General features: G+C 41.8%; 2 protein-coding genes across 2 annotated transcripts; one reads left to right on the top strand and one right to left on the bottom strand.

Annotated features, from left to right (window-relative positions):
• Positions 1–794: 794 nt before the first annotated feature.
• On the top strand, positions 795–5,259 carry LOC113010801 (fibronectin type III domain-containing protein 7-like). Its single transcript, XM_026150013.2, has 9 exons — positions 795–1,099; positions 1,551–1,820; positions 1,906–2,175; positions 2,453–2,713; positions 2,821–3,081; positions 3,157–3,447; positions 3,627–3,863; positions 3,947–4,000; positions 4,151–5,259. The coding sequence occupies exons 1-9, from the start codon at positions 829–831 to the stop codon at positions 4,432–4,434; spliced, it is 2,199 nt and encodes a 732-aa protein (XP_026005798.2). The 5' UTR covers positions 795–828; the 3' UTR covers positions 4,435–5,259.
• A 239-nt stretch (positions 5,260–5,498) lies between these two features.
• Positions 5,499–11,928, bottom strand: prpf38b (pre-mRNA processing factor 38B). Its single transcript, XM_026150147.2, has 6 exons — positions 11,219–11,928; positions 10,697–10,765; positions 10,317–10,468; positions 8,948–9,008; positions 7,443–7,678; positions 5,499–6,239 (listed from the first exon to the last, which is right to left on the bottom strand). The coding sequence occupies exons 1-6, from the start codon at positions 11,426–11,428 to the stop codon at positions 5,582–5,584; spliced, it is 1,386 nt and encodes a 461-aa protein (XP_026005932.1). The 5' UTR covers positions 11,429–11,928; the 3' UTR covers positions 5,499–5,581.
• Positions 11,929–12,007: the final 79 nt, after the last annotated feature.

Below are 12,007 nucleotides of genomic sequence, written 5' to 3' on the forward strand. Positions count from 1 at the left end.
AGGATTGCATGGCTACTAGAGCAGGAAACGCAGGCTTTCATTGCTATATTTAAACTTCATTTCTTAATTCTGTTTTCATATTTGAAAGGATTTTTTTTTCTCTGTTAGAATTTAAAGGTGAGGAAAGTGACATGTTTTTGTGGTCACTGGGCAAACAAACCTTTCTGAGACTCCCACTTTTCCTCTGCTGGTCTCCAAGCATCTAGTCAGTGCTGGGAGGCTGTCCAATCATAGGAAGCCTGAACAAGGAAAAAGTGTGACAATGTCTAGTTATGGTGTGAGGGGATGGACACAAGCTTTATTATTTCTACAGTCTGTGCTTTTAAATATGTAAAGTCAGCATAGTTAAGGTGTTGTGTAGCAGTAGTAATCATTTTGCTGTATACTGAGGTTTTTGCTCATGATGCTCTCCACACTGAGTGACTGATCCTGTTTGTTGTGTCTGCTTTATCTTCAGTACCTTGTGTTCCCACTGACGTCTCAGTGGTGATGGATTGTGCTAACAACACTGCTGTTGTGTCCTGGGCTTCCAGTCAGGGTGCTGTAAAGTACTCAGTCATGGCCCACAGTGGCCATGTTAATAATGACAGCTGTCAGACCGCTGGCCTTAGCTGTAGCCTCAACAACCTCACCTGTGGCAGCCTCTACACCGTTCACGTTGTAGCTATGGGTGACAGCTGCTCTAGCGTCCCCAGCTGGCCTCTGAAATTCAACTCAAGTAAGAGAAACAACACCAGTGAGCCTAAAGCACTTTTAAAATATGAATTTTGTGCAGGCGATCAAATGTTTGCAATTTAAAGCATTCAGCTGTGTATTCAAACTGTTGTCATGTTTTCAGTCCCCTGCCCGCCTCAGAACGTGAGCACCCAGGTCGACTGTTCGTCAAACAATCTGACAGTTTCTTGGGAAGCCATCGGAGATGCTGACCACTTCTTGGTTTCACTAGCTGCTGAGAATGGCGAAAGCGAGTTATGCAACACCACAAACACTGTATGTTTCAGCAGCAATGCCACATGTGGAAAAACCTTCACAGTCCAGGTGACCTCTGTCAGAGAACACTGCCGCAGCGTGCACAGTCAGACCCAGAGCATCCAGTCAGGTTAGACAACTTCAGTTCAGTTCAATATTTCTAAAGCGCCAAATGACAATAGTCACCTCGAGGCACTTTATATATATAGTGGCCCCCCAGCAGCTTAGGTGTAATAACTAAGGGAGGATTCAGGGCCACCTGATCCAGCCCTAACTATATGCTTTACCAGAAAGGAAAGTTTTAAGCCTAATATTAAACAGACAGGGTGTCTGTCTCCTAAATCCAGGCTCTGCCTCTCATTTTACTTCTAAATACTCTAGGAACCTGCAGTCTGAGAGCGAAGTGCTCTGTGGAACTATAAGGTCTTCAAAATAAGATGGAGCCTAATTATTCAAGATCTTGTATAAGAGGAGAAGGATTTTAAATTCAAGCTTCAAAGAAAAAAAAAAACACTTGACAAACTACGCTGGCTTGCATGGATCCTTCCAACCAATCACCAAATCAACTTTATGTGTTTTAGCTCCCTGCCAGCCCCAGGGGATCATGGGCAGCGTTGACTGTGTGACCAACTCTGCCTGGATATCATGGCTTGATGCTCCCGGGGCAGACAGCTACACTGTGTCCGGTGTAGCTGTAGGTAGAAATGACTACAGAGCCAACTGCACCACCTTTACCAACATGACGTGTGAGATGAAAGACCTGGCCTGTGGTGTGCTTTACAACTTCAGCGTATTGGCCAAAAACAGCGAGTGTGAGAGTCAGCCCAGTGCCCCCATCAGTTTGGAAACAGGTACTTCAGTAAGAGCTGTGTTTTCTCATTTCAGTTAATTACTCGTGCCACAGTCTGAACTTATCAACATCTGCTTCATTCTCAGCCCCCTGCTCCCTCTCTGCTATCACTGCTGTCCCCCAGTGTCACAACTCCTCCATCCTTGTTATGTGGGATCTCATGGAGGGTAGTGAGAGAAACACTGTGTACACTGCTGCAGCAGAAGCCAGTGATTACACGTTGTTGACCTGCAATAACACCGGCACCAGCTGCTCCCTCCTGGAAGCACAGTGTGGCCTTCAGTACACCATCAGCGTAGCTGCTTCATCGGACGCCTGCAGCAGTATGAGAAGTCCTCCCTCCAAAGTTAGCATGGGTACGTCTTCATGTTTATTTTCTGTCAAAAAGTGCATCAAGTTTGGAAGTTCTAAGTTAACAGATATGCAGCTTACCTCAGCTTAAAGACTGGAAGTAGACAAGTATTTTTTAAATAAATTAGCAAGAAAACCCCCCCAACAAAGTGGTTTAGTAATACAGCCAAAATCATAGCTTAAATACAGCAGATACAGATAATTAAAAGCTACTAAATCTAAGTAACTAAAAACCCATCACCTGGCCTTTGTGTATTTATGTTGACTCGTCTTTTTACACAGAGCCCTGTCCACCCACAGACGTGAGTGTGAACGCTGCCTGTGAGCATCACATGGCGGTGGTGTCCTGGACTCCGTCTCCAGGTGCTGAAACCTACCACGTTGTCGCTGAGGCTGCAGATGGACACACGCATACCTGCAACACAAGCTCCACAAACTGCAGCTTATCAGAGCTCCACTGTGATGAGCAGTACACTGTGTTTGTGACAGCTGGCCATGAGAACTGCTCCAGCAAAGCCAGTCAGAATGTAACACTGAACACAGGTATTTGTTTTCGGACTTGTATGATATTAGTACCAAAAATGACTGAAGAATATAACTAATATTAGCACTCTAAGACTTACACCATCTTAATTGCTCCTTTTACCCAGGTCCTTGCCAGCCAAGTGGACTCTCAGTTACGTACCAGTGTAGCAATCAGTCCGCGACGCTGACGTGGACTCCCAGTGGACCAGCTAAAGACTACTACGGCTGTGCTCAGGCTGGAAATGAAGACATGCTTTACTGTCACAGCACAAACCCCAGCTGTGTTATCAATGGCCTCGACTGCGGAACTGTTTACAATTTCTCTGTCCAGGCCTCAGACGGGACATGCAACAGCTCCTTCAGTGATCCTGTGCAGATTGAAGCAGGTAAAAAAGGAGCTTCATATTCGTCAAACCCTGAGTAACTTTTCACATTACTGTTACTGACTCCTCCTCTCTTAGTTCCCTGTCCACCAGCTATTGCTGAGGTGCAGCTTTTCCCAATGCAGGACGAGATCGAGGTGATGCGTTTCAGCTGGAAACAGATTACCTGTGGCGACACCGGTTACATGCTCACTTTGAAAGGAAGTCTGCTGGGAGACAGCCAGGCCCTGTTCGAGCTTTCTTCCTATTGGACAAATGTGACATACTTTGAGTTTCCTCTCGTCTGCAGTTCGAATTACAGCGCCACAATGAAGAGCAGGAATGCTGCAGGCATGAGCGACACATCCATGCCTGTTTATGGAACAACAGGTAGATTACACCCCAGATTTGAGCTGTTGTTCACTGCAGTTACACAGGTGCTTCATGTGTCCTCACAAAATCTGGTGTAACTAGTAATCATATGAGCTATTTGTATTTTTTTTCTTTCTTTCTTTCTTTTTAAATAAAAAAATGAATGAACTTCTTTAAATCCCATTTCTCTCTCTCAGCTCCTTGTCCACCATCGGGTGTGGTGTACACTGGAAACAGCTCCTTTGCCACAGTTTCGTGGAACGCCTCAGTGTTTGCCGTCAACTACACGGTGTATGACAACAGCATAACGCCAAAGGTCCAGCTGTGCAGCACTGCACAGCTGTCCTGCTCTCTGTCCAACATCGCTTCCAGCGATCTCGCGATCACCGCCAGCAATGCCGCTGGAGAAAGTGAAGCAATAAATGTCACAAAAAGTACGGTTCAGTAGCTTTGTGGTGACAATTAAGACAAGTTTAAAAATGAATAATTAAGATCTAAACTGATCTTCTGTCTTTAGTGGTGACGCACGCACGCAGGAGAAGAGATCTCCAAGAACAGATGTCACTGAATGGTGAGTTTACATTCATTGGATTTTATTCTATTTAGTTTTGATTTTAGAGCTTTATAAGAATTAACTTCCACGTCTACCAGCTTCATCACACTCTGAAGTTCTAAGTCCTCCGGGACTCTGTTCAGAACTTTTTTTCCCTCTCTCCATCAGGAAGCATCTCAGCTCCCGTGTTGGATGTCACACACATAACATCAACAGTCATTTCCATCACATGGTCTAAGGTGGAGGGTGCTTCTTATTACAGCCTGCTGGTTATAAAGCAAAGCAGGTCCCACGAGCACCAGCAGCTGACGGTGTACGGGGAGAGCATCATGCTCACTGATATGAGACCAAACGCCACCTACTGCATCTCTGTGCTGGCCATTTACGCAGACGCTAGTGGGCCAGAGTCTGAGCCCGTATGTGTGCGGACAGAGAGCGGGCTTCCACAGTAAACAGAAAAGGCACTTCTGAGGCCTCCACACCTCTCCTTTTAAAAATGGTTCCACTTTTAGATGCCAAATCCTTAACACACAATACACAAGCACATTAGATTGTGGGAATTAATGTGGGTTGCTCTGCTCGTGTACCATGAGATGCATTCAGCATTAGCCTCACCACTGATAATAAAGTAGTTGTCTTTAGAATAAAAGGCTCTGTCCTCCAGTTCATGCTTATATTAAAAACTCTTTATAAAGATGGGTTTATGTCTACTGCTGGTTGAAGTTGCATGTTCCTCCTGCTTTTTTAATTCTCATTTTGTAAATTATCATCATTCCTAAATGTGTATTTAACATGCAAATAATTTTCAGACTACATTCTAATAAAATAATGAAAATATTTTCTTTCAGCTTCTTTATGTGTACGTGTGAGTTGTACAAACGACCCGTTGCTTTTTTCTTCTTCTTTTTTTTTTTAAAGTGTTTTATTAGAAAACAAAATGCAACAGAGCAATAACCGAAACACAACACAAGCAGGGCTCAAGTGTGTTTTGTAAAAATTACCCTTTGCGGACCGCATTTGAGAGGATTAAAACGCTCTCAGGACGTCTACACGTGATCACGGACAGAACTGTTCTGCTTTAGCTGAGCCACATGGCCTTCATGTTAAGTGTTGAACTTCAACCATTTGTGTACAGAGGCATATCAGACAAATTTTAAGAGTAACCACATGTGGTCTTTTGCACAGGCTGAAAGTAATTACAGTCATTTTTCATGAATCGTGTAATCTACATGGCGATAGTATAGCACTGAAGGCATCCGGCCCAGCAGGAAGTCCAACTCTGCCCGTGTGCAGCGTGTAGACAGCCTTGGAAATTATGTACAAACCCCCATCTTTCTGGGACAACAAAACAAATCAAAACAAAAAATAGAAAATTAAAATGCCTTTTTTTTTTCCACTTTCCAGAATTCAAGTGAAGACTAACGATGGTCTAATGGGGAGTGAAATAGCAGAAAAACATAAAGCAACATCAGCCATAGACGACAAATCCAAATGTCCGATGTGCAACTGTTCCTTCTTTTTAGCACAAGTGACAGAGCAGACAGCCGAATATAGAAAAAGAGGAGGAAAAACACAAGTAATATTGCTGCAAGGCAGCATTTACTCGATGCTCGGACTGCTTCTATGTCTACTATGGTCATTGCTGGACTCTCGCTGATGGTGGCTCCTCTCTTTGCTGCGACTGCGTTTGTGAGAGCGCTGTTCTCCATCTCTCTCCCTGTCCCTCTCCCTGCTGTGGCTGCGCTCCCGTTTCCTGCTCTTCTCCTCTGCCCCACTTTTGTGTCTCCTCTCTCTGCTTCGACTCCGGCTGGACCTTTTGGCCTTCCTCTCGTCCCTGTGCCTTTCCCTATCGTCCTTGTGCCTGCGGTCGTCAGTCTCTCCCCTGCTCTTCTTATCCCTGGACCTCTCCCTCTCAGTGCCTCTGTCTTTATGGTGATCCCTGTCCTTCCTCCTGCTCCTGTCATCCCCGCCGTCCCTTTCCTTCTCCTTGCGCTCGCTCCTACGGTCCCGGCTACCGCTGTGGCTTCTCTTGCGCTCTCGGTTTCTGTCCGCGCTACGGGAGCGTCGCCTTTCCCTGTCCCCTCTGTCCCCCCTCTCCCTGTCTCGGTCCCTGCCTTCCCTCTCCTTCCTCTGCCGGTCACGCTCTCTCTCCAGCTCTCGATCAAAGCTGGGCCCGTGGCGCTCTCTCTCGCGATGGTGGCTCCTGCTCCTGGACCGTTTGGGCGACCTACGGGGGCTCGGTGTCCGCCTGGGTGTCCTGGAAACAGCGACAGAATCATCTTAGAACCATTTACTTCAAAAACAAAACCACACGAGCACAATTCCAAACTCTTACGTTTTAACATTTAACTGACACACAACTTTTTTTTAAAAAGACTGGTATTTTTAGTCATGGCAGAGTTCAGATATTTGAAACTGATATACAGATGAGGATGTTTCATATGCAGAATACGTAGCCTTATTTATAGTGCAGTGTCTGTTTCCATGGGCATGTCAGCATTAGCAAAGGCTGATGTCACCGACAGTAGTGGTAAACAAAGTTATCTGAGATGGTGAGATCATTATGGGGTGTCAGAGGAGACCTCCCCATTTCCCAGTACACATATATTGCTTGGACCCCAGCAAAATACCCTCCACATACCGTATACATATTCTTAAGATTTAAATAATATGACCTATTCTAACTTTATTGTGCATATCGGATTTTTTTTTTTTGGCAACATGGATTCTTTAAAACACACAACACACACTGTTCTGGCAAGTCAGACACACACAAGGACAGACTAATGAAATCTAAATGCCCCACTAAATATCAAAGGAGCTCCTTCAGTCCTGTGGCAGTTCAGTTATGCAATCCTTCTTTCTTCTAAATCCACAATTTTTTTATATCTGATGTGTCCATTCAGACTACAAATATACCATGAACATCTTTAATACCTATCCCTTGGTTTTTTCATAACCCAATAATGTCCCTTTATTGTTGATTATGCACATGCATGACTGGTCTATACAAAGTTAAAGGTAAGAGACTGTTCTACCTGTTTAACAGAGGTTTGCATGTTTTCTGTTACTTTTAGCCATTTAATTAACAAACGTGTCTCGTGTATTTTGAGCTTATATAACATTTCATGATCAAAGTCCTTGTGGAAAGCAAAAACCTCCTTTGTGAACATTACAATTTTTATATGTAGTTAATTTTGACAATTTATACTGTTAAAATGCTTTTATTAGTAATTGGCATTAAAGAGAGAAATAATAAGAAAGACGTTTTCTTTTTCTTTAGTTATAAAAAAAAAAAAAAACAACCTAAGGGGCAGAAAAATAAGTTAACATGAAAACAAGTCAACAGCTCACACACTGCAGGACTTAAATCTGTCCCGTTTATTGCTCCATGAAAGCTATAACCTGCCGAGAAGTCTACAGCTCAGTAGAAACACTTAGTTTGAATCACTGCCGTTACCTGGAGCGCCGGCGTTCTCCTTGCCTTCCCGACTCTGCAAACCCGTCCTCGTCCTCTTGCGTCTCCTTCTGAGGTACCTTCCGTGGCCTTGCCTTTATTTGCTGGTCAATAACTTTTTGCACAGGCACTGGGATACGGGGGAACAGTGTGGAAAACCACTCCAGTTTGGTCAGGAAGGAGCGCAGCATCTCTCCAATGGTCATCACACAACCACCTCCTGCTTTTACGTCGAGCTCCTAAAACCAAATGGTGGGGGGAAATAAAGCAAGAAAAAGAAAAAAAAAACTCAGTTAGCACACAAATTTAGTACATTGACAAATATATATTTTTTTTCCAATCTTGCCTCACATCGAAAAGCAATTTGTGATGACCAAGCACTGAACCTTCACCTCTGTTCATCTAGCTTAATCTCTCATCAAAGACCAAAAACCAATCAAATGTGCCTGGCCTTACTTATTAATAGTGGACACACAGCTCTGAATATCTTAAAAGTCTGGTCTCACCTAACCTGTCTGTTATTTCCTTGTGTCTGTATTTACAGAGTGAGCTTTAATTATGCAGCAAAAGTCAGTACATTTATACGACGCAATGCCCATCCTTCATATCCTTGACAGCATCTTCAAAAAAGTGCTAATGTTTAACTATAAACTATAACTTTAACTTAAATATGAAGGAAAGAAAGAGTGAAACATTGGGGCACACTGTCATTGTGCTAAAGGGAAAAAAGAGAAAGAAGCTTTAGCTTCCTTCTTCAATCTCCCAAAAGCATAATGAACGCTCAAAGAGAATAAAAATTGCCCACAGTGTAAGCACAGATTGGAGCAGGTAGGTAAGTGCACACCATTTGAATAGTTATCAATTTTATATGGTAGAGAACAGCCACTTTGCACTCACGCAAACCAACAGTGCTGAGATACAATATCCAATTCACCTGCTGCACAATGGGCATCTAAAGAAAAAAACAGGGGAATTAACCAGTTGGGTAGAATTTCAGAATTATTCAATTCAAATATAATGCAAAAGAACATCAGAGGAGGCCTGGTTGCACAGCCTGGGATAAAATTAGATTTCACCTAAATATGAAAATAATTAACGTAAGCAAATATTTTACATGCATTAAATAACACAGTGTTTATTTCTTGCCAGTGTTCCAATTGCGGTTTATCCCAAATGTAGTTTTGTGCAACAAGTCCTTACAAAAGCTTGTCAGAAAACAGAGGGCATGCCTTAAAATTACAGTGACTAAAAGATTTACTCGGCATCACGTGTGGTACTTACCCCGATAAAAATCAGCAGCAGAGCAGTGAGCAAAAGTAACCTAGCTACTCAGGTTTAGAGGACAAAAACTGGGGACAATTAAGCCAAATGAAGGCAAAGGTGAAAAATCAGCTATGAGCATCACAAGGGGGTGGGTGGGGGAGTACAGCTTTTTATGAGTGACGTTCAACTGTGCATTTCAAGGAGAAGGAGAAAGAAACATGAAATTATTACCCGAGGTGACATACCTCCTCATCATCCAGGAAGCCGTCATACCATTCAAACAAATCTGTTGGGGGCTGAGTGTATCTGAGACAGGAAAGGGAGCACAAGCACAGAAGTTTAGCGTTTTGAGCTAATCTTTTACAGGAGCAACATGCTTTACACATTTGAGGTAATTATTTAAACAAAACATTGCCTAGTCATATTGCTTCACTAACTTATTTAAAAATTTTATTAAGATTTTAATTACTAATGCTCATGATGGTCTAAAACAAAAACAAAACAAAAACTTTACATCACTCCATCTCAAACCATCACAGCCATTCTGCTCGATCATCTCCGATTTGCATATAAAGTAACCTTTGTTAGCTTTATTCGTGTAAACAAGCACATCTTTATTTTTATTAATAGTCTATAATCCCACCTCCAACATGTTTTGTGTACTTGTGAACATGTAAACCTCAAAAACTGTTACAGTTAAAAGCATTGTATTTTTACAAATAAATTGTAACTACATGGAAACATATCTGAATAATGTCCAGTTTACCTATGAGAAAAATTCAAAATAGATTGTCCATATTTCAGCAAACACTAATAAATAAATTCACACTGCAAAATACAATTTTTGAGTATTATATACTTGTAGTTCACAATAATGCAAAAGAAACTTGCAGAATACTTTATAACATCAAATTCTTAAAATGTACTTTCCTTTTTAGGACTCTTGTTATTACAAGTTGTACCAAAAAATTACTGGAATATTGTTATTCTAATTATAACTTAAATGTGTATAATATAGTTTTCATTTAATTATACATTTCCATATTTTGGATTATACTATTTTTAGGCAAACTGGAGATGGTCAAAGAAAACTTTTCTAAACAATATGATGATTTAAATTGCAATGATGTATCTACGGATCATTAGGGCCATGTTAAGGAAAAAAAGTTTTGATATTAAAGCCGAAATACTATTGTTGAGATTAAAGTCTAATGTTGATGAGTTAGTGAAATGGTTTTAGTTACAAGGAAAAATATTATCTTTTGGCACATAAACAGTGTGTTGATAAGTTTAAGAATGCTGAGGAGAAGGTGCAGGCAACAACACACACAAACTTGGAAAAGTTGGTCAGATTTGTGCAAAGATGCAAGGATATCCATGGTTATGTTATATCACAAGACACAATAAGACAGCTGATCAAGTTGTCTCACTAACTCATCCAAACAAAAGGCATGGGAGCTGGGGCAGTTGTTTGGCTTGAAACCACAACTGTAATGTCTACATTTCGACTTTAATCTCAAAATGAGCTCGATTTTTTATGTCGTCCTAAATCTCAGTCATACTCATCTGTCCTCTGAAATAAGAAAAAAAATTGTAGTGAGTTATAACACATACCTTATATACATGAAACCAAGGGCTCGGATGTACGGAGAGTCTGTGTGTGTAATCAGGCCCATGAGCTGTTTGCGAGTCAGCTTGAGAGTAAACAGTTTGTATAGAAGACAGAAAGCAGTAGAAACAATCCCACCCGTGCCTACTCCGCGTACCTAGCGAAAGAAGACAAGTTTAAATGAAAACTTTAATTTGCAACATTGCCACAAAACTATTAAACTCACCAGTGGAAGTGCAGTGAATTATAGCTTATGTAATGGTGCACAACTGATTTCACCAGTTTACAGATCAGATTAAGTGACTTTATCAAGCAGCCATCCTTCATCCTGGCACAGAAAAAGGGGAAAGGTGGGGAGTACAAAAAGCACGTACTTCTCACTTACCCCTCCGCACATTCCAGTCTGGCCTGCAGTCTTTCTGCTTCCTTTTTCCCAGGGCTCAATGTGAGTCACCTGCAGGCACACAGACAAACACAAACCGCTTGAAAAAAAAAAACCCACACACACCAATCAACTCTATGACTTCAAGGGATTATCAAAACAACGACAGAGATTTACTTTCCTAATATTTCTTTAACATATGCCCAATCAACGGGTCTCAAACTCAAGTGGAGTAGTTCTAACGTTAACGACGGAAGGCAATTAAGGTCACTTTAATTGATATAATAATGTTAATAATCTCTTTAACTAACAGTAATTCAAAGTTATACGCATACTGTGCTGTACAACACGACAACACCAGCTTCCCTCGCCTGCATTGGGAATTATTATATAAACCCTGCCCTCCCCGCTGCGCTTATTACTTTACGACAGTTGTACACTGCTACAACCCTGCTAGCTAAACTGGACGTGGTTACCTAACCTAGCATGCGGGTTAGCATCAGCAGATGTTATTGTTATCGTTACCTTGAAATAGATTTCGTCCACAACTTCATGGTAGGTCTTTAGCTCATAAAGCTGTACTTTGAAATACGGCGAAGACAGCACGTTGGTAAGAATCATTGGGTTAAGGTTCATAGTCTTTTCGTTGCCCCACAGGGGCAGTACGTTTCCATGTTTTCCAGATGTAGGCTTGCTAACGGCCTGCGTTGGTAGCTGGTTTCCGACGGTAGCCATGTTAGCTGAATCCACCACCGCTATGCTTTCTTTAATTTTTGCGTATATCCGGCTACAGATCCATCAACATTAGGTAGTGAACTGTCGACCGTTAATAAATTTGCCTGTTTAATCCTCGGTGAAATGTAGTTAAATTGATGATAATAACTTCCCGCCGTCGGTGTAGCTAAAGTACTGCGAGGTGGAACCGGAAGTGTGACGATTGTGGTGCACTGCTGCTGTCCTGAGACGTTGATACGTCAGCGCGTTTAACTTTTAAAATAAAAGCATGCAAGCTCGCAGGAATGGTTTAAGTTATATTTGACAGGTCAAACAAATGCGGTTTTAAAAGATGTGGTTTTACAATTATATCCAGGTATAACTAATTCAAAACACGTAAGCTTTCTGTTGGTATTCGTGTGAATGTCGTTAGCGAATTCTTATTTTGAAAAGGCTTTCCCCAAACCGGAAGTAGCATCGTCATTTTTTTTTTTATATTTTTCTTTTTTAAAATATCTATGGTTTTGGCGTGCACATTTCAAGAATTTAGACACAAAATCCAGTTATTCCAAACATCGAGGTTTCTCTTTCAGTGTTTAC

The sequence above is a fragment of the Astatotilapia calliptera genome, chromosome 18 (genome assembly GCF_964374335.1).
Source record: "Astatotilapia calliptera chromosome 18, fAstCal68.1, whole genome shotgun sequence".
NCBI classification, from domain to species: Eukaryota; Metazoa; Chordata; class Actinopteri; order Cichliformes; family Cichlidae; genus Astatotilapia; species Astatotilapia calliptera.